At 45.8% G+C, this 23476-nt stretch overlaps 4 protein-coding genes across 5 annotated transcripts; all 4 read left to right on the forward strand.

Moving 5' to 3' along the window:
* Positions 1-1258: 1258 nt before the first annotated feature.
* LOC128298835 (mucin-12-like) lies at positions 1259-3249 on the forward strand. Its single transcript, XM_053034635.1, has 3 exons — positions 1259-1300; positions 1389-1459; positions 1548-3249. The coding sequence occupies exons 1-3, from the start codon at positions 1259-1261 to the stop codon at positions 3247-3249; spliced, it is 1815 nt and encodes a 604-aa protein (XP_052890595.1).
* Positions 3250-10041: 6792 nt separating this feature from the next.
* On the forward strand, positions 10042-10777 carry LOC128298871 (uncharacterized). The gene is made up of 3 exons (XM_053034674.1): positions 10042-10062; positions 10444-10517; positions 10606-10777. Exons 1-3 carry the CDS (start codon positions 10042-10044, stop codon positions 10775-10777), a joined length of 267 nt encoding a protein of 88 aa, XP_052890634.1.
* Positions 10778-11735: 958 nt separating this feature from the next.
* Positions 11736-13469, forward strand: LOC128297373 (toll-interacting protein-like). Of its 2 annotated transcripts, none has more exons than XM_053033001.1 (4): positions 11736-11857; positions 12352-12477; positions 12545-12922; positions 13001-13469. In XM_053033001.1, the coding sequence occupies exons 1-4, from the start codon at positions 11816-11818 to the stop codon at positions 13268-13270; spliced, it is 816 nt and encodes a 271-aa protein (XP_052888961.1). In that variant the 5' UTR covers positions 11736-11815; the 3' UTR covers positions 13271-13469. The 2 variants fall into 2 exon arrangements, with proteins under 2 accessions (XP_052888961.1, XP_052888962.1); XM_053033002.1 differs by lacking the exon at positions 11736-11857 and adding an exon at positions 11953-11995.
* A 297-nt stretch (positions 13470-13766) lies between these two features.
* LOC128310684 (calcineurin-binding protein cabin-1-like) lies at positions 13767-22453 on the forward strand. Its single transcript, XM_053047382.1, has 22 exons — positions 13767-13910; positions 13984-14097; positions 14164-14817; positions 14881-15055; positions 15126-15206; positions 15278-15458; positions 15518-15949; positions 16037-16205; positions 16282-16584; positions 16650-16812; positions 16889-17045; positions 17102-17239; positions 17314-17592; positions 17665-18006; positions 18070-18243; positions 18306-19329; positions 19398-19652; positions 19713-19876; positions 19958-20420; positions 20496-21045; positions 21118-22141; positions 22223-22453. The coding sequence occupies exons 1-22, from the start codon at positions 13821-13823 to the stop codon at positions 22383-22385; spliced, it is 7095 nt and encodes a 2364-aa protein (XP_052903342.1). The 5' UTR covers positions 13767-13820; the 3' UTR covers positions 22386-22453.
* The last annotated feature ends 1023 nt before the right edge of the window (positions 22454-23476 follow it).

Genomic DNA, 23476 nt, shown 5'->3' on the forward strand with positions numbered 1-23476 from the left:
CGATCGTTCGCACAATTGTCAACGGTGAGTGAGTGTGGCCGGGGGTGAAGCAGACACATACTGCAGACTTCCTACGTATCCTGCGAGGCGTGAAGTGCATACGGTTGTTTTCGGTGCTGATGCGCTTCCCGTCTACTCATTTTCCTTCCACCGCACTCACGCACGCCTGCTACCAAAGAAGCCGAGTGGCCCGTGCGATGTCCGATTGGATGCACTTTTCTGCACGGAGCCCCCTCGGTGGTTGTATTCGGGTTCGGCGTTACCTTTCGCTCTCACTAATGCGGCCGGCAGTTTTCCGCACGACATTGAAGCAACATGCAATGTAAAGAAATGAAGCAGAAGCAACAATAAATGCCCAACGTAAAGAAAACACATGAAATGAAAACGAGAGTTTCCGAGAAAACGAGCGCGAAAAAAAAAGCGAAAGGAGTTTAGACTTTCTTGTCTTTGCCACTTATCGTGCGTATCGATCGGGTCCTATTGTTTTTGTTTTGGCTTCGGGGGGTACAGAGCGGTTCCCAACATTGAAGTGGAAAAATATGAGTACTATGCACAATAAATTGAATTTAATAAAAAAAACATAAGAAATTATAATAACTTTTGTGCAGTATTAATGATTCCCCATCTTGAATAATCATTCCATTTAGTACCGATGTCTTTAGTACATTTTTAGTACACGTAATGCTGATACTTAGTACTTATCACACCATCTCGCTCCGATTGCTGTTAGGCAAACGCACATTAATCAATTGCCGCGTAATTTGGTTTTTCCTTTTACTTGCACCCTCTTTTGGCGGACACTTCACACGCCAACACCCGACGTTTGAGCTAGGGAAGGGAACACCCATTTCCTTTCATCGTGCTGTTTCCTTCCGTTTTGTGCCGTATCCGCACAAGGTTCCGCGGCCGATGCAGCAGGTGTGAATTCTTCCTAAACGTCACAACCGGGCCATTAAACCGAAGACCGCAGGGTGGGAGAGATCCTCCCCGTGCCATATGGAGTGGGGACGGGCGGTTTGTGTGGATAGGGAGCTGCTGTTTGGCGGAGGATCGAAACTAGCCGACAATTAGCTAAGTTATAAAAACACTACCCATTCGGTGCTTCCGAAGCAATCGCGTCTAGTCCGGTGAGCAAGCGCGTTCGGGAGCACGTTTGGGTATTTCTGCACAACCGTACCGAGGGCTGGAGGTTTTTGTTTCGGTTGCCGTGCCGTGAACGTGTCTGTTGGTTGGTGGTTTGACAATACGTGTGTCCAACATGATGGTACCTATCCGGAGGCAGTGCAGCTCCCGGAGAACTGTAAGTGTCTCCATCTTTCTGGCAGCCCGGTTTTTGGGAGTCGCATTGACGTGTGATTAATCTGGATTCTCTTACTGTGAATTTATAGTGCAGCATTCATGTTTTGTTGCTGATGGTTCTTCTGCTGACAGGCGTTCTTGCTAGCGGAAGTCGTGTAAGGTAAGAATATCTGGGTCAACTCCCAAAGAGATGCTCAGGTTCTTCAGTTTGGTTGATTTGTCCGTGTCCCTTATTTCCCTAACCCAAGATCCAGAAAGCATAGAACGTCTCGCGGTACTACCGCCACTGGACGTTGGCAATCGCGAGCGTCCAGCGACGGCACATCCAACGCAATCCAAGATCTCGCTGCAAAGCCTGCACCCTTCTCCAAACCAGCCCATTCCGGCACGTCCGGTGGGCCAAAGAAACGTTCCTACTACGTGCCGACCGTCACCAATCTGGAGAACAATTTGCACCACTTCATCAACAACCTCAAGACGGGCATCGGCGCGTCGAAGCTGGCTCATGCGGTAAACGGTGTGACGGGGGCCATTCAGCAGGCCGTCTCCATGCCCGGCCACGGGTCCATCAACCTGCTCGGCAGTCACCGACCGGTGGCCGGCATACACAATGCCGCCGGTTACTACTCCAACGCGAACGAGCTGCGGTACGGTCAACCGTTCACAAAGCAACCGGGAAGCCACTTCAAAACGGCCCCGGTCACTTACGGCAAGAAACCCGCCCAGGGTTCGAAACGTGGACGACACGCCTCGACGGCGTCACCACCGGGGAAGTACGATTCGCTGATGTCCGATCTGGGCATCTCGGGCTACAAACACTTCGAGAATGCCGTCATCCGGGATTTGGAGCGGCGCGAAGAGCTCAAGGTGGAGGCCACCATCCATACGCTGTTCCCGGATGCGGCCGATGACGATTGGCGACCGATTGCTTCGATCAAGAAAGCACCCCTCGCGGCCAGTGTCTTGCGCGGTACCGCGCCGGAACTGTCCGAGTCCAAGATCGTTCCTTCGTTAGCGGTTGTTCCGTCCGAGAAGCGCCCACTAGAGCAGACCACGGCGCTGCGTACCACGAAGCCGAAACCAACCGGCACGGACGTAAGTTCGGCTGGCCGGTACGGTTTGACAAGTACCTCCGTCGGGCCAAAGTCTACAGCAGCGCCACAACCTCCGAAGCATCGCACTAAGACTGCCGTGTTGGGCAAGGAAAAGCGGACGAAGGAGCGTGTGAAATGTTGGAACTGTGTGACGTCCACGTCTACCACCGTCTCCGCCCGTCAACCATCGTCCGTGACGTATCCGACCACACCGAAACTTCCCGCAGCTAGCACTCAGTCGCAACGGTTCGGTCCTACGTACGACGCGACAATGTTCTACGGCCACAATGGCAAAGCGCCGGCAGCCGTAGCACAGTCGTACAGCAACGTGGAGATCCAGTACAATCGCACGCATGCACCACCGTTTGCCGTCAGCCCTTGGCCGCAGATTGTTTCCGGCGGCCCGGAAGAGGTTAGTACCCAGTCCGCGCCACCCGTTACCACCTTCACCGCACTGTCGGAACCGACCGCCAGCGTTGGTGGTAGCAGCTTGGCAAGCTTCTACGGGGCCGGTGGCCTAAAGAAGGGCCACACGAAGGCTCCCAAACCGTACGTGCCGGCAACGGCTTATCTGGGTGATGCCACGGTTACTTCGACCACCACTCACAAACCGACTGGCGGATCGCAAGGGACGAAGGGTACGACCAAGAAACGAACGAACCACCATCGGCTGGAAGGCCCGTCCGCGACCAGCCACCGCCGCGCGGTAGAAACCATCGGCGACAGTGCCGTTGCCGGATCGAGCAAAAAGGAACTGCGGGCGAAGAAAAAGTTCGATTCGAAGTACAGCCGCAACCGGGGCTCCATAAAGTTTAAGGATGCGCTCGAGAAAAACCCCGACCAGATCTACCGATAGAGCGCGCTCTGGGGTGTATCCGAGCGGGAGTGAAGGAACCGTAACAGTAATTTGTTTTGTCCGTAGCGCTTAGCGAATACGCAGATTCGGGGCTGATACGAACGGGCGATATTAGTCGCCCGTGGCTACCCTAGCAGAGCTATTGATGGCGATGGCTTTAGATATTATTTAATGCATGCACAGCTTCTGTGCACGGCGAATCGCTTATTTATACACGGTAATTTAAATTAAGGCTGTAAACCAAAGTACGATTGGCGGAGTGGCGGAGTGAACGATCACAACGTTTGTGATGTTTGGAGATGTTTCGTTTCCAGGATGTTTCGTCCTTCAGGGAACTTTATACTTTAATTTGCGTCCAATCATTTCACACCTTCGTCATAATGCTAGATGCTTAAACAATAAATACAAATGTTAACTATTATCGGCTTTCGTTTTTTTTGTGGTTACTTCTATTTAAATGTCCACAATTTGAGGCTGCTGCTGATGGTCACTTATTTCTCGAAATTATTTGCGAACACCCTATTTCTAAGGACTTTATTTATTTAGTGCTTACAATGGAATATTTATCCTTTAGTAAGCATTCTACTATCACACCACAGGACCAGTACCAAATCCCATCCGAAGCAATCACAAGTCAATCACAGTCACAAAGTCACAAAAAGCCAAATATGGTAGGGATATACTTTTTTAGGTTGTGGAGCTACTAAATAAGAAAAAGAAGCAGAAAAAGGATATTTCTTCAGCCATGTCAACCATTTTTTTTTTTCCTGGATTGAAAAGACTTGCTGCTCAATGTCCAATGTCAATGTAGCTGTTCTGGATGACTTGTAATCAACGTTTAGCTGTTAGACGACTCACTTGTCTGTGCAATACGCCAACAAGGTTTTTCTTTAGGCTTTCTAAAATCATATGTGTAGATGAAGACGAATGAAAAAGCAAAGTATTACAAAAAGGAATACCAAAGAGATGGGAGTGATGTACGCTTACAGAACCAACTTTCGCCATTAAACCCATCCATTGTTGTGGCTTATTTTTTAATCGGACCGAAAATATTATTGAATAGTTTCCTTTCTTGGATACTAAATAATTGTTTAGTACATCAATAGCATCACTAACTTGTGATGGCTTAGGTCTAGCCGTTACTTATGTGTAAGGGATAATATATCTAGAGTTTAAGGATTTTTCGATCGACGATCGACGATGATCGCAACATTCTATAAGATGTCGTTTTTTTTAACAGATTTTACACATAATTTATTATATAAGTTATTGTTTTTATATCCTGCGGAACAAATATAGATGGAAATTCCTGATTACATCCTTGCAAGATCCTTGCAGAATTTCACTACCGAAACAACGAAAATCTGCATTTCTGAAAGGTATGCATGAGAGACTTGTATTTTTAGCCATTTCGATTCGTATTCGAAGCGCACAAAGCTCACAAACGCAAAGTGCTTGTTGAGTTGTTAATTAATTAACTGCCCGCCCGCACATACTAATTAAACCATTTGTCGTGCGCTTAGTGTCATTGATCTCTGCCATGCTTAACCACACACTCACGCATCACGTACACTTTCTGTTGTCCTTCTGTTCCTTCTGTTACATCATTTGGACAAGTCATTTGTCGCAGCACCGCGCTACTGCAAGGGGAAGTAAATAAACAACTAGGAAAGCATCACACCGTCGACCCACTTAATGGGGTCCGCCGTCTTGTCGCAGCGGTTATGATCATTTCGCTGACGTGAGCATGTCAGTAATGTGTGTATTTTTGTTTTCATTGCTGTTTTCTTCCCTACCGTCTACTAAATATACCAGTCGCTTGGCCGGATTGTTTAACCGGAATAGATTCGCCTGAATACTGCGCCCACCTGAGCGGCCAGCAGGACAAGTATGTCTTTGTAAGTAAAATGTTGAACCAGTTGTTTTCCTTCCAGCTGTCAGGGTGCGGGAATTGGTGCGGGAAATTTAAAAACTAGTCTCGATTTGCCATGGTCCAAATCAGTTCGTGGGGAATGCACAACCTTCACCTTTTTTGCGGAAGCACACATTGAATGTTACATGAACTTTAAATCTCGTCGTAATGTGCTCATACAAACAAAAAAAACACACACATTTAGAGTGACATAAGTTAAGGCCCCATCATTATCAATTTCATCCTCTTTAAAATATGGAAAGCTTCCCACTAAAGACGACACGTAAACATCAATTAACAACAATACCGAAATAACCACGCTGAATGAAAAAGTCCAGCAAAAAGATCAATCATTTCCCTCAATATTTTCATCACAAGCACAATGCATGCGTACGAAGGAAAATCGTTCAAAAATTATATACAATTGACAATCCGACTTCCACTCGTGCACGCTTTGACGCCTGTTCGGGCTCGTACAGCATGTTTCTCTTGCTCCGTCCGTCCGTCTCTAATCATGCCTTTATCGCGATTTACGCAATCATTTCCCCGCATCAAAAAAGGAGCTTTTGCTACGTACTGCTGAATGCCGAACCATCATCGGCTGGCGCCAATGCAGTACGAACGGTCGGATGGGGGTTTTTTTTTGTGGCTGTATTTGCAATGGCATGCAACCGTAGTGTGACCTCACCGGTGCATGCTCCACCGGGATGTTAAAGTGGGAGGCAAACAAGAGTACGAGCGTCTTGGCAGCGTTTGATAGTGAAAGTGTGTTCATGTATTACGCCGGACGGCGCATAAGCAGCAGTTCATTCGGTGCGTGATTTGCGCGCGGAAAATCGAAGAAGACGAACCCGTCCCGTAGTGTGCGTGCTCGTGTTGGAAAATGCAGAAAATGTGCTGTGATGGAATTAAAAATCCCCAAACGAATTGAACAGATAAAAGAACGATGCAACCGCCATTTAATTTGCATATGAAAAGATGATTAGTAGTATTAAGAAATTAAATACTATTTTTGGAAACGTACGTAATGTTCTTACAGTCATTGCCCTACAAATCTATTGAGAAAGTAGTGTCCAAAAAAATAAATGCAATATCACACTTTACGCTTCCTGGGGAAGGATCAATCCCCAACGCTATCGAAGGAAAGGAAAGAAGAACAATAAAATAGTTTATCATTATGCAAGCGCAATCAGTCTCTTCGCCGAAAACAGAAGTGCATGTATCGCTTTTCCTTTCGCTTTTTGATGCCTTTTACCCACCTCCCTCCGCCAAAGGCTTTGATCGCCGCATGCTGCACGATGGTGCGGATCGTACATTGCGGAAACGGAAATTAATCACACCGGAATCTTGCACCGGCCCATTATTTCCCATTTTCAGCACTGGCAAGCGAGATAGAATAGCACCGCACAAAGAGAGTAAGAGGCATAGAGAGGCACCCCGGTGATAACGAACCGGGTTTTACTTGAGACGCGCTTGAAAAAGAGTGTCTGTCGATCGTACCGTGCAATGGGTGTGCAACGGTCGGGAAAAAGCAGTTGCAATTCGTAACCCAGTTAACGGATGCAAACAGGTTGCCGGAGGGTGAAAAGATGGGTATGTATCTAATTAAGATATTAAATGAGAAATAAATGTAAAAAACAAAATGCATTTTTTCAACATTTCTTTTCACATTAGCGTAGAAATGTTTGATTAACCAACACAATTTTACGTTGTTTATTATTTAAATTGCCATTAACCTATTAAAAATGTACACAAAAAAAAGCCTTTTATGAGCTCATTCCTGTGCGATAATATCAACAAATATGTGTTTTACGATTTCGTGATCAAAAGACTTCAACAGTCACACAAACGACGAACCCGCGAAACGCTCATAGTTCAAAGCAAAAATAGAAGCAAAGTCCATTGCAAAAACGGTTTTAAGGGGCCCTCATTAACAGCAATAGCAAATAGAAATTCGCTTCGATTCGTCGACCAACAAATTGAAGTGTTTGCCTTAGATCCATCGCTGATTATTTGCTAGCCAGTGTGTGCATTGTTATGGCGCAGAAACGCCCCGAAAAATCGATAATATTATCGCATTTTAACTATCTCCCAACGAGCCAGTCTCGCACCGGCGCAGCCACAATGTTTACCCCGAAAAAGGGCCCAACCACGGGTGCGTAATGATGTGCGAAGATACACATCAAATCACACCGCACCGGTTACGAAATCGGACGGATAACGGTTCCCCCCCGTACGCGGCCCGGTTTGGATCCGGGCTCCGCTTTCCCGTGGTTCCGCTCGCGGAGTTCGGCTCGGTATGCAAAGCAATGTGCCGTGAAACAACAGCCCAAAACAGAAGACAATTAAAACAGCAGAATTCACCGACATCGCGCTCCTTGTGCTGGAAGCAGAAGCGGGGACGAACTAGCGGGACGACAAGCGATGCCAAGCGAAATGGCGATCGTAATTTCGTTACGTTTCCACGTGCGGTTACGACGCGCATTTCACACCCAAACAGTGACTGATCTGGGCCGCTGAATTTTGCTATTCATCAGCGTGTGATAAAATATTTATTCGTAACCGGAAGGGACACGCGCGTGCGCGAGCTTTTACGAACCATCATCGAGGCCCACCGGCGAGGATTATGTGTCGACTGAAGGAGAAAATTCAATCATCACAGTTTATTGATTAAGCGTCTTTCCTAGAGGGAAAAAAATATCATGTAATTAAGCAACAGGGAAAATGGCTTAAAACATCCATACACTACTACTATCGGAGCTTTCCAGCATGTTCCATTTGCCAAGTTTTCCACACACCGAGTGGCACCGGACCCTGGCATCGAGCAGGTTTAGCACGTCAACTCCTTTTTGGACAACTTGCCCAATCTCGGGCAGTGGGAACGAGTTTTTATGGAACACCGGGTTGGAACTGGAACAAGCAACACAAAAAAACAGGCTAACAGATTATGTATTTAACATGACAGCAAATGGTACACATTCGAACGAGACACAACCGGGAACAAATTTGCCGTGGGATGAAGTACGCGAATTTTTGCGCCAACTTTGATTGCAAGGAAATTTAAACATTTGATCATTTCAATCCCATTTCATCAATTCTATCATAATCAACTCTTTTTACTAAAATTGAAAAAAATGAAAATTCTTCCCAATAAGGTTTAAATATAAACTTAGCATTATTTAAGCCTATTAACTTTAATTAAACATTTTTTTAGAAGGCTTTATAAGTAACAAATATTGAGAAAGATATATCATAAAGTTGTACCTAATCAATGTTATGACAATTTGGAATTTGTAAAAATCTTACAAAAATTTAATAAAATAACAATTATGCAAAACGTTTCAAGAGCTAACAGAAGAGTGTGAGTACGATGTGTGTCCGTTATACTATGCCTAGTATCTATCAAGTTGATAGACATTTGCTAGACATTTGACAGCCCGATCTTTGAGGGAATTGGGGAAAAAAGGGTTCCTACTAGAAGCGAAATGTTCTCCCGTTTGTTTTACAGTTACGTATTCCACTTATTCCATTATTTATGCAAATTCTTCGTTGACGTCCCGCTTAAAATGTGAATTGATTGAAGGGTACTTCGTAGCATCCCCGTGACAGCAAGACAAGGTATCAGTTTCTGTTACGTGTCGGACTGACTCGAACAACACCTCAACGATGTCGGTTAATCGTCACTTTTCGCACATACCCGCCATTGGCTAAGCAGCTGTAATGAGGGAGATAATATTCCCCGAATATGTTTCATGCTGTCGATCATTACGCCGCGTGGCCCACTGATCGCCGCCCGGAGGTCGTATCGTACAGGTCAGCACTTTTTGTTTTTGCGATCTGCTGCAGCCGTTGGCTCTTTTGTTTTGTTGTTAATTTTCTTTTCTCGATCCTTCCCGCGTACGAACTTTCCTTCTATCTCATCCCACCCCTCATGGACCGCTGGCGTTCGTTATGAGCACCACTTATGAGGGACGAGGCCACTCGAACCGGAAGAGAGGGCAAAAATCAACATTGTGCTTGGCGCCCGTTTGATGGGTGCTGGGTACTATGAATTTTCGGTGTACTCGCGTCAGCCTATACCGCGTGCACACGTGTTTGAACCTATGCTTCTAACGAAAAGCGACGCGAATGAATACGAAAAATGAAAACAAAATCCCGTAGAAGGAGATACCGAACCACGGCGACAGTAAAAAGGGGGAGATAATGCTGGACTTTTGTTTATCTTTTGCCGCATGCCGCTATACCCATCGTACCCCACCACCGATCACCGCGGATGGAAACCAAACTTCCGCAGATCGGAGGTAGAGGGGGTGAGCTACGGCTCCATCAAACACACACACACATACAAACACCAATCATGCCCGATCTCGAGTGGCCAGTTCCAACGTCATGCCATTTCAAACCACCGGTTGGCGGGGTTTCAACCATCCGAAACCGTGGACAACTTCAACCAGCCGCCAGGCAGACACTCGATGAACCGTGGCTGGAGTTGCCACCACCTCTGGGCCTTCCGACCTCCCCCGACACCTGGGGCGGGCCGGTGGGTAATGGGGTGGGTACCAAACGGCATCGCAGCATTTCTCGCATAGATATTTAAAGATCGGTCGGTTTCAAAAACTGACCATAACTACCGCGATCAGCTGCGAGCACAGCGAGACACCGCGTCGGGACGGCCGGAACAAACCGAAACCGATTTGCTGCAGAAAAGGGTTATTAAGATTCGATCGGTGTGTGAGCACGCATTGCTTGTGATTCCTTACAGTGCGATACGATCAGCTACGATCAGTGTTGGTGTCGTTTGGTGAGGTGTTATAGCGTGAAAAATAGCCAATTTCATTTGAAATAGTACGCAAACCTTGCTAGTACCACGTGGATACAGCATGAAAATGGCACCGAAGATTGTAAGTAATGGGCGTCCAGAACGGTTCTCCAATGTAGTCGTTTAAAACAAGTGACATATGCATCGTAATCGACTGTGAATAAAAAGACTTTAACGGTGAAAAACGAACAGTTTATATATGACAATTAGTGGACATGAAGCAATAAGCAAGAATGTGCAACGGTATCAGAATGCAGAGTGGACGTTTGTGAGCTTTATGTCGGTCTAGAAATTTCTGTAACCAACAACTCTCGTGTGAATTACAACTTCGAACTTCAATCCAAGATTAACATTGTGACAATACATAACAATTTTAAATTAATTCATTTGTATAAGATTAAGTGTATCGTCCGGTGGAACAATAACGCTCACTAATGTTCACTACTGTTCTCCCTTTGGACAGGTTTTTGCCGTCATTCTCATCGTTACAATGCTTGTGTGTGCCTTCGATGCACTTCCTGTTCCAGATCATGCCAAGTGAGTATGCTAGAGTACAACTCCCCATGGATCTGAATGGCCAGTTTGATAACCGAACTCGCTACACATTATCCGTATCATCCCACAGAATTCGTATCCACGTGCCGATAAAGCATCACACTCATCTGCATACGAAAACCGTGGTGAAAACGGTACATGTCGGCATTCCGGTCAAGAACGTTAAAACGCACGACGATGAGCATGGTTGGGAGTACGGTAAGAAGAAGAAGGGCGCCTCCAGCTACCTGTCCTACATTTGAGCAGCGGGCAGGATCGAATGGCACATCGAATGTGTGTACTGTGCGTATTTAGGCGTTTGGAACCAAAAAATAGAATTATCAATAAATTATAGGTACTAATATGTGACATCAGGGTGGAGTTATTAAATGTATCAAGTGAGTAACGAAAGAAAATGCTTTGCTTGCCTGTCGCGTAAATGCGTGAGAAGGATTCGAGGAAGACAGATCCCGAAGATCATGTCAGAATGACATTCCAAAGGGTGTAAGTTCTTCCTTTTTATCATCTCTCTTCTTGGTGTAAGGACCTAGTAGGTCCGGATGGTCCGGATGGGATCCAGTCCGACCTTTTCGATCGATATGCGCAACCCATATTGCACTTGCTTTGAACAAAGTTCATGACAAGATAAGCCTTAATAGCTGAAACTAAAATTGCTCTAGATTATGCCCGATGGACAGCCAAATCCTGTGTGGGTATCTCAACACGTTATTGTGTATGGTGGCTTTTAGGTTGATTGGTGGAAGTTTCAGTTGATATCGATGGTTGCTCTTACATCACACGGTAGTAATTTCAAAATCATATGCACCTAAGTAGTACCACCCGTAGTTTCGTACAACTTAACCAGTATCAAATCGCATCCGATTAGGATCCAGGAACGCACTTTTTTACACACTTCCAGAATTGAGGATTTCACATCACTGTTTATCACCTCGGTCACGTCATACATTGTTTTATCATACATGTGTCTCTAACGCAATCTTCGACCAATTGTAAGAAAACATTAAATTAATAACTTATCCGGATTTTCGAGCGATTCTTCGCAATTGGCCTTGCACTACACAACGCAGCGAGTTCAAACTCGGTGTTTGTTTACTTTCCACGGCTGTCAAATTGCGGTTCAATATGGCGGCCTTGCAAAACATACTCTGGGCCACAATGAACCAACCTGGCACATTCCACATTGTTCCGTGCCATTAGCAAATCCAGCTAGTTGTGTTGTATTTTTGTTGATAGCAAGTGGAAAAAAGGCTTGTGTTTGCCGACTAAACTTTGCCCCAGCCATGGAGGAAGTGACCCCTAGATCTAACGAACACTGGAAACGGGTAAATTGCTTACATATCGATATCTTTCCTGTCGCTTTACCGTACCAAACGTTGCTGGCATTCTTCCTGCGCTCTATCTACGCCGTTCTTTATCAGTGATAAAAAATGTAATTTAAACACAATGTTGATATGATTCACGTATGCGCCCCAAGTGGATTGGAAAGATTGTGTCGTCACTGTCTTAGATTGTCGTAGATTGAGCAGATTCTATGCAAAACGTGCAATCTGCAAGAGCATAACATATTGCGGTTCATAATTATATGTGTCCGTTCCTCTTGGTGTCTGATTTTGTGCGGGAAACCTTTTAAATGCTCCACACAGGTTTGGTATAATGCAAGAGAAAGGCAGAAAGAAACAATATTTTGTTACCGAAATTTATGTTTTGCAAATGTGTCTGTGGTAGTGGCACTCTTATCCACGAATCACGCTCCTGTTATTACAGCTGTTCCCTTGCGAATGGTTTAATCAAGAACAATCTTATGTGCAATTCACAGGCTTATCTTGGTCCGCTGCCGGATGAGTTTTTGCGAGTAACAACAGCGCAAGACATTCAGGAAGTCTCCGATAGGCAGGCAGCTTTGGCCCTTCAAAGCTATCACAATAGGTACACTCCCCATATGGTAAGTGCCGAAGTGTAAGAACGTTGACGTCGTGACTAATTCCTTCAATATTGTTCCTTTCCAAAAGGCTCCCAACTTTGTCGGGCGGTTAAGCATCACCATCGCACAGGCTAAGCTGGTGAAAAACTACGGCATCACTCGCATGGATCCGTACGTACGTTTGCGGGTGGGACACTTTGTGTATGAAACGCAAACCGCTCCCAATGGCGGAAGGAATCCTCGCTGGAACCGTGTCATACACTGTCAGCTACCGGCCGGGGTGGATACGATCGCGCTCGAAATCTACGATGAGTGTAACTTTTCCATGGACGAACTGATTGCGTGGGCTGAGATTCGTATCCCGCAGTCGGTGCTGCGTGGGGAAACGCACGAAGATTGGTATCCGCTGAGTGGCAAGCAGGGCGATGGGCTCGAGGGTAGCATCGATATGGTGATGAGCTTTAACGTAAGTAACTTACAAGTGGTCCTTGCTGATTCATTCTACGTTACATCCGTTGTCTCTAACATGCTATGTATTTCCCAGAATATGGTCGTACAGCCACGAATGATACAAACCAATGCTCCGGTTGTGTTGGTACCGAACGTGGCCACTGGTACTCCGATGCCTGTATTCGTTGCCCCGAACCAGCCACAAGTAGCGCGGCCACCACCTCCAGTGCTGTCCGACGATGATCTGACCCGTATTCACGAGATGTTCCCGCAGGTCGATAAGGAAGTGATTAAATCGGTCGCCGTCGCCAACAACCAGGATCGTGACGCAGTCATCAACGCGCTGCTGCAGATGAGTAGCTAGATTTTTGGAAGCGAAAACAAGAAATGCTGCCACAGGCTGCAACAGATATGATGGTGCGCTTAAAATCGACCGCATTTTATTAGCTCCCGTGCCGCGCTTGGGCGAATTTATTGAACCTTCCAATATTTTGTTGTTTATGTTAATATTTACAAAGGCTTCTAACCGTATTTAATAAATGTACGCTAGGTATAAACTTTCCAACGCAAATTCATTTGTCTCATTTGTTGTCTGACCGTTTGACGTGTTGTGTATCGTTTCAAAGCGCAAAACAATCAAACTAATCCTCGAATTCCATTACTTTTCAAAGTAAGTTGAAAAGCGCTTAAAGAAAACAATTAAATCACAACGAACATGATGAAAGCATTCAAAATAATTATTTAAAATCAAATTGTTTGCTCTTTGAGCTCGTGTACGTTCACCTTCAGCTGCCACCGCTCAGCGGTGGTTTTGACAGAAGCATCGATGTAATGCATGTAAACAAATTTTGCATTTGCCGCCATCGGAGGCTCGTAATCATTCCAGTGCAAAATCGTTCAATAAAACTACAAAAATGATTCGAATTTCCGCTCTGAACGAGGAAGAATCGGACGAAGATAGTAATGGGTTCGATACTGAGCTAATCGTCACGAAAGAAGCTGAGGTATTGTATAATGGATTGTGTGAAAATCATGCCGAGCAAGTTCACCACCATCGGCTTTACCATCTTTCTGCAGGAAACCATCGCCATCTCAGAATATGTGCGTGCGCTACAGATGAAAAACGAGAACAAACAGCAAGCTGCGTTGGAATTGCTACTGGAACTGTTGGACACTCAAGTCATAAATGATGTACATAAAGTAGAAACTTCTGTCGAGTTCTGTTGTATCAATTGTATTTGTACACACGTTTCACAGGTCTCATCCACTCAGGCGGACAATAAATTGTTCGCGGTTAAGTACAACTGTTATCGGAACATTGGGCTGATCTACGAAGAACAGGGTAAGGAACATCTGGCTATCGAATTTCTTATGAAGGCAATGGATCTCGACGAAACGGACGTGTACACCATGTCCCGTTTGGCACACATGGCCCTCAAGACGGACCATCTACAAACATCGAAAATGTACTTCGAAAAGTGCCTTAAACGCAATCCAAACCATTGGCCTAGCATGGAAGGATTGTTGCGGGTGTTTTGTAGCGCCTCGAACGTGGTGGAAGCGTACGGATGGGCTAGTCAATGTCACCGAAAGGATAGCCGCAACAAACTGTACGTTGATGTGCTGAGAGCAATCCGGGAACGATTTAAATCTACCCTACCATATCTGGACACCGTATTCCTCGTGCCACCATCGTTCGATTTTTCCGAGGAAGAGAAGCATCGACCACTGGCCCTAGCAATGGAGACTTTTGATGAACTGTTCATGCCGCGTCACCCAGCGTACGATCCTCCGGATCTTACCGTAATGCCGGAGACGTTGAAAAATGTGATGAAAGTAGATGATCTTAGTTTCGAAACGATCGGCAATGTGTTGGTCAAGCTGAATCAACGCATGGAGGAGTTAGATTTGGTAAGCGGTTTGCAAGCATCTATTTGATTGCTTATTGTAGCGTTTGTAAACTCTTCCTCGCAGAAATGTGTATTCATGGTGGATACGGATGAACTGTTCTGTGAGCACCAGAAGGAGAAACCAGAACAGATGGAAGAAGATGTCCAGATGTCACCGGACGCAACAGAATGTGATGCAGATATATCCACCGCGAAAGATGACAATCGAATGGAAACGGAAGAGGAGGAAACGTGTGGTGGTGAGTGGAGAATTTTGAAAGATTTTATAGTAAATCCTGTTAGAGCAAAATTGTGTTAACCCCATTGCAGAAGAAGTAAGCGATGGTGTGGCGAATAAGTGTAATGACGATACTAATGGCAATGCGGCTGATAGTGCTGATTCTGGAGTTGGTAAGCAGGAAGATGAAAATATGCACCGTGTATCACTCCCGTATAACCGCACAACCCGTTCTTTTCCACAGATGCTAACGAGCAGGCCAAAAACAAGGCTCGCAGGAGAGGTTCCGAATTGAAGATTCTCGAGCAATGGGGTTGGCATAAAAATCGACGATCGGCGCGTAAAAAGAGCGTGCAGGAAGTGAACGATCCGGTCGATGCAACGGTGGATTCGTTCCTCAAGCAAGCTGTTAAACAGCATCTTTCGTAAGTGTGACTTGCTGATGTTCGATCTGTCCGCTACTTCATACAGCATATATTTTCAGAGAGAATACCCGATTCAAAGATTCTCCTTTTGTAATGGACGAACGTCACGAGCCTCAAGGCGAACAAGTTGAGCAAGTAGCGCAAACGGACTCTCCCGAAGGATCGATACAACCAATTATCACACAATTGGATTTTTGTTGTGAATGCAATCTGCATAACTTTGTCGCCGAAATGAAGGAAGGCGATATTGATGTGTACGCGCTGATGTATGGATTTCTGGCTCACATCTCAAAATCTTGGGGCGTTTCGGTAAAACCAGAACTGCGCACGTTATACTTGGAGGTGCATTCGCACTTCGTGCAGTACACCGATTACGACTCGTGGAACCAACTGTCCGAGGATCGGCTGGAAGTGATATTTCAAATCACATTATTCCATCTCGAGCTTAAGCTGGATGCAGGTTTGGCACGGGGCAATGAACAAACGGAAAGGTAATTAAATGTGGCTATTTACATGAAAGGAACTGCTTTGAAATATTGAACAATCCATTACTTTAATCACCTTCCAATTTATTACAGTATTTTCGATCGATTCGATGAAGAAGTTTTCCATCGCTGCCGCTTTTATGTGGACAGTTTGCCCAACCTGCAGACAGTTACGGTTTATCGCATTCGTTTGCTGTGGATTGCTTACATTCTGGACTGCAGCATGCAAAAATACGACGAAGCTTTGAACAATCTTTATTTGGTAAGCTTGTTGGTTCTAAATTTTCAGTGTTTTTAAGCTTGTTATTAATTTTCTTTTTTTTTCCTCTGCTTTACAGATTTCAGAGCTTGTGGAAGCCCCGAATACGGCACGTATAGAGTTAAGCTTTCCAAATCAGTGTGCCAATACGAGCATTAGTGGATGCTCTGTGCGCGAACTTATCGGTGAAACGGAACGCAAGTTACGCATTGAGCGTGTTAAACGCCACTACGACACTGGTGAACATGAGCCAGTGGTCGCAATATTGAAGGATACACTACAGTACTACACATCCGTAGGAAATCCTAACGAATCGATACTCAGTCTCACAATACAGACGCAAATGTTGCTGGAATCGTTGTGGAGCCTGGCCGAAATGGAGGTAATGCATCGTAGCTTCGACGATCTTTTTTGAACTTATCGTTACTGATGCTATTCGTGTTTTAGGAATGTTTTATATGGTCGGAAAAATCCTTCACCTACTCCGTCCAACAGTTCATGACCGCACCGATACAGCACGATAGCCGAAAATCACGAATGTGGGCGAACAATATCAACTTTGCGCTGCTCTACATTGAGTCAATTATCAAACAAGAAGGAGTAGCAATAAGTACTTCCCAATGACTGTCATATAGTGCCAACCATAATTGATCGACATATGTTCCTTTTACTTTGTCTCTTTGCAGTCGATGTACTTGGTATAAATCTATCAAGACTCATTCAATCATTGCACCGTATGCTCACACATCAGCTGGATCCAAGTGGGGAGAAAAATTATACTGCCCAGCTTTGCCTTATCGAATGTTGGAGGGCTTGGATCGTACTGTACTTCGTTTTGGAGCGGTAAAATTATCCCAACATACTTTCATCGGCGGCTTAATACAATCTTTCTCTTGCAGGCAAGATGATATGGACGGTTTGGTGAAGCTAAACCGTACGCCAGCCATTGCCGATCAAAGTGGTGCATTGGAAATGGAACCAGAACGTCTATGCAATTCAATTATGATGTGCTTTGTTGCGCACGAGCTACTAGGAAAGTGAGTACCGTTTTATGCTCTTCGGTTTTTAGTGAAATTAAATTTCTTTCCAATAATTGTGTTATATCAAACAGGAAAAATTGGTGCTCAAAAGGAGACAGCGGTTTACTATTCCACACACTCGATGTCGTTGTGCCGAAGATACGTTCCCCAATGTTGGAACCTTTCCGCGAAATTCTGAACGAATATCTGGAACAGGTGACGTACTGTTTGTACGGATATCCACAGAAACGACCCCGACTTCGGCACATACAGGATCACTGCGCCGTACAAGTGTCGCTCACCTGGGATCGAGCCATTCAATTGTTTGATCTCTACCGCCCGGACAGTCTGCCCGAGTTTAACTCCTACAAGTATGTACCCTTTTCCTGCTGTCCATATTATTTTTTCCCAATAATTGCTCTTACGCGCCGTCTCGTTTCCAGATTGGAATCGATTTCAACCGACATGGAGGCACTGTTGCAGCGTATTATTCTGCTCATACCATGTGAAATCAACATGATGAAACTCTCCCGGCCCATCTCTGAGTTTATCGATGGCAAGGGCAACAGTTTACCCGAGCCGGCAAACATACTGCAGAGTGAAGTGAAACCAATTTTCTATCTGCTGGCAGATTTCTACTTCAAAAGTCGCGATTTTACCCGTGCGATCAGGTACTACGTGATGGATCTGGCACTGGAACCATCGCGGTTTGATTCATGGGCAGGAATTTCACTATCAAAAGCTAGCAAAGTGGAAACGAAGCTAAATTCGACCGAAACAATAGCGTAAGTGATGGTTAATTGGTGATGCAGCAAGCAATGTTTGATCCTTTCGATGATGTTTTTTAGTTTGCAAGAATTTCTGGACGAAACTGACAATGGCATGAAGTGTTTCGATCAGTGTCTGCAGCTCAATGAAGAAGATTCGCAACTCTGGATCGAATACGGCTCCTTCGCTTACAACATTCATTCATTCTGTTCGCGTAGCTTAAAACTGCTTAGCGATACACTGTCGATGGAAAGGTAAAACCCTCCTGCTTCTCTCTTCGTAACCTGTTGATCACATCGTTGTAATTCTTCCGCAGCTTCGCTTTGGTCGAAACGCATAAGGAGCGATGCCTGGACATAGCATTTACGTGCTTCAACAAAGTGAGTCTCATTAAACTGTGCTACAACAATGCAGCGGACGAGGCCATCGATGAGCAGCAGATACAGTCGAACCAAGAGAACGGCCACAACCATGAGGACGAAGTTTGGCTCCATCACTATATGCTTGGAAAGATAGCGGAAAAAAAGAAGGAACATCCAGCCGTTTATCTGACGCACTACCTAAAGTCAGCCAAATATCTGTACGAATGCAACGCAACCTATCCAATCAAGATCAATCACAGCAGTCCCTCGCAGCTCGCGATCGAAGCGTTGGAAATATTCTACCGTATTAATGCGGCGATCATCAAGTATGTGGAGCAGCACTCGCCGATAAATAAGAAAACGTCCCGTTTGTTTTTGCGTACACTGAAGGAATTATCCACCAGCCCGTTTGCGGTGAATCGGGCAAAAATTAATGAAAATATGCTCAAGCGAAAGATCTCACCGAATGGTGGAAACGGCAACGCAGGAGCTACGGTAGAAATTGATATTTCTGTTGGTTCTCCAAAGGTTTCCAAACCTGACGATCAAATTGCGACGGAAAGTGTCATCGTGACACCGTCGGATGCAGTTGTTACTTTGGAAGAGAACAAAGCAAGAGAACAACCAGAATCGACAGTGACTGTTTCACTAAACAGTCCACAGCCAGCAGAGTCCAAACCGGTGGCAAGTGAAACGCAACCGGTCGATGATGTAAACGTTCCATCTCCGGTATCTGCTTCCGGCCAGATGCCAGGCCGGGTGCTCGAGCATCTACGGGTGGAAGAAATCAAGCAGCTAGGTGATCCTCAGCATACGTCAGTCAGGCGCGGATCACAGGAAAGTGCAATTACTTCCACCACTACTACCACAACGACGACCACCAGCACCTCCTCGTCGAGCAGCGATTCGTCCGACAGTGATACGGATTCGTCTTCCGATTCGGACAGTGACAGTAGCTCAACGGATGATGAACTAATTGTAAGTATGCAAAGTTTGGCAAACGTCTTCTCAAGAAATTACGCATAATGCATGCTCATATTTTCTAGAATCAACAACCGATCAGTGCAGCGCAAAGGGACACCATTTTCAAGCTATGCATTAAGAACCTGGAGGAGTGCATAACACGCTTTCCGGAACACTACAAATCGATGTATCGTCTCATACATCACTTTATGCATGCGCCCGGTGCAACAAAGTCATACGAAAGCGCACGCCAACTGCTGCTCGGCACGTATCGTACCACGCTCGGCAATCAAATTCCGGGACTGTTCACGGAACGAAAGACGACCAATTTCTTCAATGTAAGTGTGCGTGTTAAAATGATATCATAATATCGTTTAATTTGGTTGTTTATATATTAGGGTTTATGGAGAATTCCTGCCTCGGATATTGATCGACCTGGGAATTTTGCCTCTCACATCTCAAAGTGCGTTATCGTGCTGATGGAAACGTTGAAAGAATTTTCCGAGCACGATATCCTGCTAGAGTTGGCACTACAATTACAGCGAACTCCAGAACCAGACAAGTAAGTACTGACTGTTGTATTTGTGTGAACTAAAGGATATGATAGATGTTATTTAACAACAATTTTTAATTGAAACGATAGGAAATATTTGAACGATTACGAGCGCAAAGAGTTGGTCCAGCAAGCGATACTGTTCTGTGTGCAGGTGTACCGGAGCATGTTGAAAAAATACTCCGACGGACGCAACGACACCGAGCTGCTTTCGCTGATGGTCGACATGTACAAGGCGTTTCGCAAAATCACCAAACACATGCAAGCCAAGGAGCCAATGTTTGCGACGGTACTGATCGACGCGTACCGGGTGTTCGTTAGCGACAAGGTACCAAAATTGCCGGAAAATGTCAGTTTGCTCGATTTAGCCGTCAAGCTGTGTACGTACGAGATGAACTACCGCAAAACGCAAGAAAAGCAACAACAGGCCAACGGATCGGCCGGAACAGGTGGTTCAGCAGCAACGGGCAATGGCGCTAATGGGTCAAAACCGATGCTAACCAGTGGTGAACTTCCGGCCACGATGATCGTACCGATGCAGCCTATATCAGCGGTAAGTTGTGATACGGTGTTTAAGGGCTTTTTACTGTGCAACTGTACTCATTTTGTTTTCCTTAACTCGAAACAGAACTTTATTCCGGGTCTGACGAAACAAAATCGACGTTTAGGTGTAATAAAGTCGGGCATCGCTTCTACACCATCAACTAACACTATGTCCACTACGGGCACGCACGAGCCGTCGATCGTACAGCAGCATGCCTCACAGGTATCAAATCCATTCGCACACACCGCAATGAACAGCATGATGACGGACCTTTCGTCGCGCGTCACCATTACGCCAATTATGCACGATGCAGCCACAAGCGGCGCGAACAGTTCTAAAGCTACCGCATCCGCTTCAATGTCTTCTTCCACGTCCGTATCGAACACTGCGACGAAATCGTTACCGTATTCTTCACCTTCCACGAACGAGCTGCTGTTGCCTCTGGCATCCAGTCCAGCGATGCCATTGCCACCGGTTACACCACCAACGCAAATGTCCACCGGTTCGGTAGCTGGCGGTACGATGATCTCTCCCAATTTGATTCAGCACTATCTGAAGCTGCTAAGCCAAATTCCAAACATGCCAAATATTGGCAACAATCCCATGATGACGGCCGCTTTGACCGAATATTTAGGTAAAATACTTTATTTTCCCGAATTTTCCATCCGCCACAACTGTTAATTTTTTTTAAAATCAATCGCTACAGCTGCCTTGAAAATGCCAAAACAGAGCGCTGCGCTCTCCCCCAGCACGGATCGTAGCACTTCTACACCTTCCCCGCTGTCGGGCATGTCCCTGGGCTTACCGAAAGGCATGGCTAGTACGAGTGGGAAAGATTACAACCCAGCCAGCAGCCAGCAACCCACTAACACCCACGTGTCGGGAGTTAAAAAAGTTTCCACAGGTAAAGCACCTGCCAGCAGCACTATCACTTCCATGAACGTTGATCAACACCAGCAGCTCGCCACAATTACCCTGACGCCAATGTCCACACTGACCGGTACACCTTCAATGGCGACCAAGAAAGATTCGCGCGTATCCTCACCATTCGGTGGCACTTCGCAGCGTGTCTCGTCCCCATCTCCCATTCTCACCATTACTCCCTCCGATGGGCCGATTCCTGCAAGGAACAAAGACCCTCCGGGAGGACGCAAAACGAAGGGTGGCAGAAAGCCGGGTACTACGGGACAACAGACTCGCCCAGTACCGTACAGCAGGCCTACCCTACCTACGCATCCACCCACCATACCACAGCTCGGCGTACCCGGACTATCGATCGAGCCCGTCATGAGTCCACTTATGCAACCCATGGGCGGGAAATCTCACCCCGTGGGCAGGTTCGATCCAGCCGTATCGAAGGATTTGGTAGCGTCCTACTTGGAGATGCTGCAAAAGTACCCACATATGGCACGTTCGATGCTGAACATGAAGGGGACTGGTGCGTCAACAGCTCAGCAAACGGGTGGCAGAAAGCAACCGACAAAGCAGTCAAACAAAACATCCACAATGACCATGCAGGGAGCAATGGGCAATATGCCGCCAACCGGCACGGTAGGAGCAAATCGGTTCGCTTCAAGCACTTCCAGCATACCAAGAATTAGTGCGACGATAACTCCGGTACCGTCCGGTGGATATTCTATCGACAATTACAACAGACAATCAGCGATGATTGGTGGCGGTGGAAGCACTAGTTCCTCCTCAACGATGTCTTTACATCCGATGGGTGTTGGGTAAGTGCTTTTCGGGAACACATTTTACACAAACTGTACCACCAAATTCTAATGTATTATGTTCGGTCACATTTGTTTTAGGTCCAATCAGCAACAGGCAAAAACTTTGCAGCAAAAGCTGGCCGAGCGCCAGAAAGCGAATAAGGCACGCGAAACCGAAGGCGCTGGAGGATCGAATCAGGGATCGGCTAGCAGCAAACCGAAACCGCCCGATGATCCGGTCGATGTGATTGTGCTGGAATGATCGTTAGAGGATGCTTCATTCCATTAAGATCAGCTTGCAGCTACGCATGAAAGCTGAATCATGTTAGCAATTACTTAGTAATTAATTAGTAATAATCGCTTAGAAATTGCCAATAAATGATACTAGATTCTACTAAAGTCCCTTACTATCTTATCCTTACCATCCACAATAAGATCGGTTGATTAATTAGTCTTAGCGTTCCTGCAAAAAAATTACTTCGTTTCAGAGTTGTTGGTGGTTGACAACTAATGTGCTCCCTTCTTCGCTCCCCTCCTGACGCGTATCTTTATCAGATCAATTCAAGAGGGTTCCTTCCCATCTATCTGGAAATGTGCATGGCTGATCCCTATCCACAAAAAGGGTGACCGCTCCGTATGCTCCAATTACCGCGGTATCTCATTGCTCTGCTCCCCATCAAAGGTCATGGAATCCACAGTACATTCCTTCATTCTTCCTGTAGTTATCCCCCACCTATCTCCTAATCAACATGGTTTTATCCCCAAACGTACTACATCCTCCAACCTTATGTGTCTTGTATCCGCTGCCTTTGATAATATGGTTTCCGGCCGCCAGACCGACGTTGTCTACACGGATTTCAAAGCGGCCTTCGACAGTCTTCCGCTTGATCTCCTGGTGGCCAAACTCGAAAAGCTTGGTTTCGGGGGTCGATTATTGGCCTGGTTGGAATCATACCTCAACGGCAGATCGTGTAGAGTTAAGGTGTTTTCCTGTTTTTCTAACTCCTTTGTAGGCTCCTCTGGTGTCCCTCAAGGGAGTGTCCTTAGTCCTCTCCTATTTTTGTTATTTGTTAACGATTGTGTGTACTCTCTCCCTCCCAATGGTCATCTGCTCTACGCGGACGACCTCAAAATTTTCCTTCCTGTGAAATCGTCAACGGATTGTTGCTCCCTTCAAACTTTCCTCAACAACTTTTCCGTTTGGTGTTATAATAATGGCCTGTTACTTTGTCCCGATAAATGTTGTGTCATTTCATTTGGAAGATCTGTGAAGGTTCCATTCAGCTACACCCTTCATAACACTGTGATAAGTCGTGTATCTTCAGTGAAGGACTTGGGAGTGTGGCTGGATGA

Source organism: Anopheles moucheti, chromosome 2, assembly GCF_943734755.1.
Source record: "Anopheles moucheti chromosome 2, idAnoMoucSN_F20_07, whole genome shotgun sequence".
NCBI classification, from domain to species: Eukaryota; Metazoa; Arthropoda; class Insecta; order Diptera; family Culicidae; genus Anopheles; species Anopheles moucheti.

Coding starts and splice junctions, on each gene's coding strand:
- LOC128298835 (XM_053034635.1), top strand. CDS start 1,259: ATGATGGTACCTATCCGGAGGCAGTGCAGCTCCCGGAGAACT. Junction 1,301..1,388: donor AGTGCAGCTCCCGGAGAACT/GTAAGTGTCTCC, acceptor GTGAATTTATAG/TGCAGCATTCATGTTTTGTT. Junction 1,460..1,547: donor GCTAGCGGAAGTCGTGTAAG/GTAAGAATATCT, acceptor CCCTAACCCAAG/ATCCAGAAAGCATAGAACGT.
- LOC128298871 (XM_053034674.1), top strand. CDS start 10,042: ATGAAAATGGCACCGAAGATT. Junction 10,063..10,443: donor TGAAAATGGCACCGAAGATT/GTAAGTAATGGG, acceptor CCCTTTGGACAG/GTTTTTGCCGTCATTCTCAT. Junction 10,518..10,605: donor CCTGTTCCAGATCATGCCAA/GTGAGTATGCTA, acceptor ATCATCCCACAG/AATTCGTATCCACGTGCCGA.
- LOC128297373 (XM_053033001.1), top strand. CDS start 11,816: ATGGAGGAAGTGACCCCTAGATCTAACGAACACTGGAAACGG. Junction 11,858..12,351: donor CTAACGAACACTGGAAACGG/GTAAATTGCTTA, acceptor TGCAATTCACAG/GCTTATCTTGGTCCGCTGCC. Junction 12,478..12,544: donor ATAGGTACACTCCCCATATG/GTAAGTGCCGAA, acceptor CCTTTCCAAAAG/GCTCCCAACTTTGTCGGGCG.
- LOC128310684 (XM_053047382.1), top strand. CDS start 13,821: ATGATTCGAATTTCCGCTCTGAACGAGGAAGAATCGGACGAAGATAGT. Junction 18,007..18,069: donor AATTCGACCGAAACAATAGC/GTAAGTGATGGT, acceptor GATGTTTTTTAG/TTTGCAAGAATTTCTGGACG. Junction 22,142..22,222: donor TTACATCCGATGGGTGTTGG/GTAAGTGCTTTT, acceptor CATTTGTTTTAG/GTCCAATCAGCAACAGGCAA.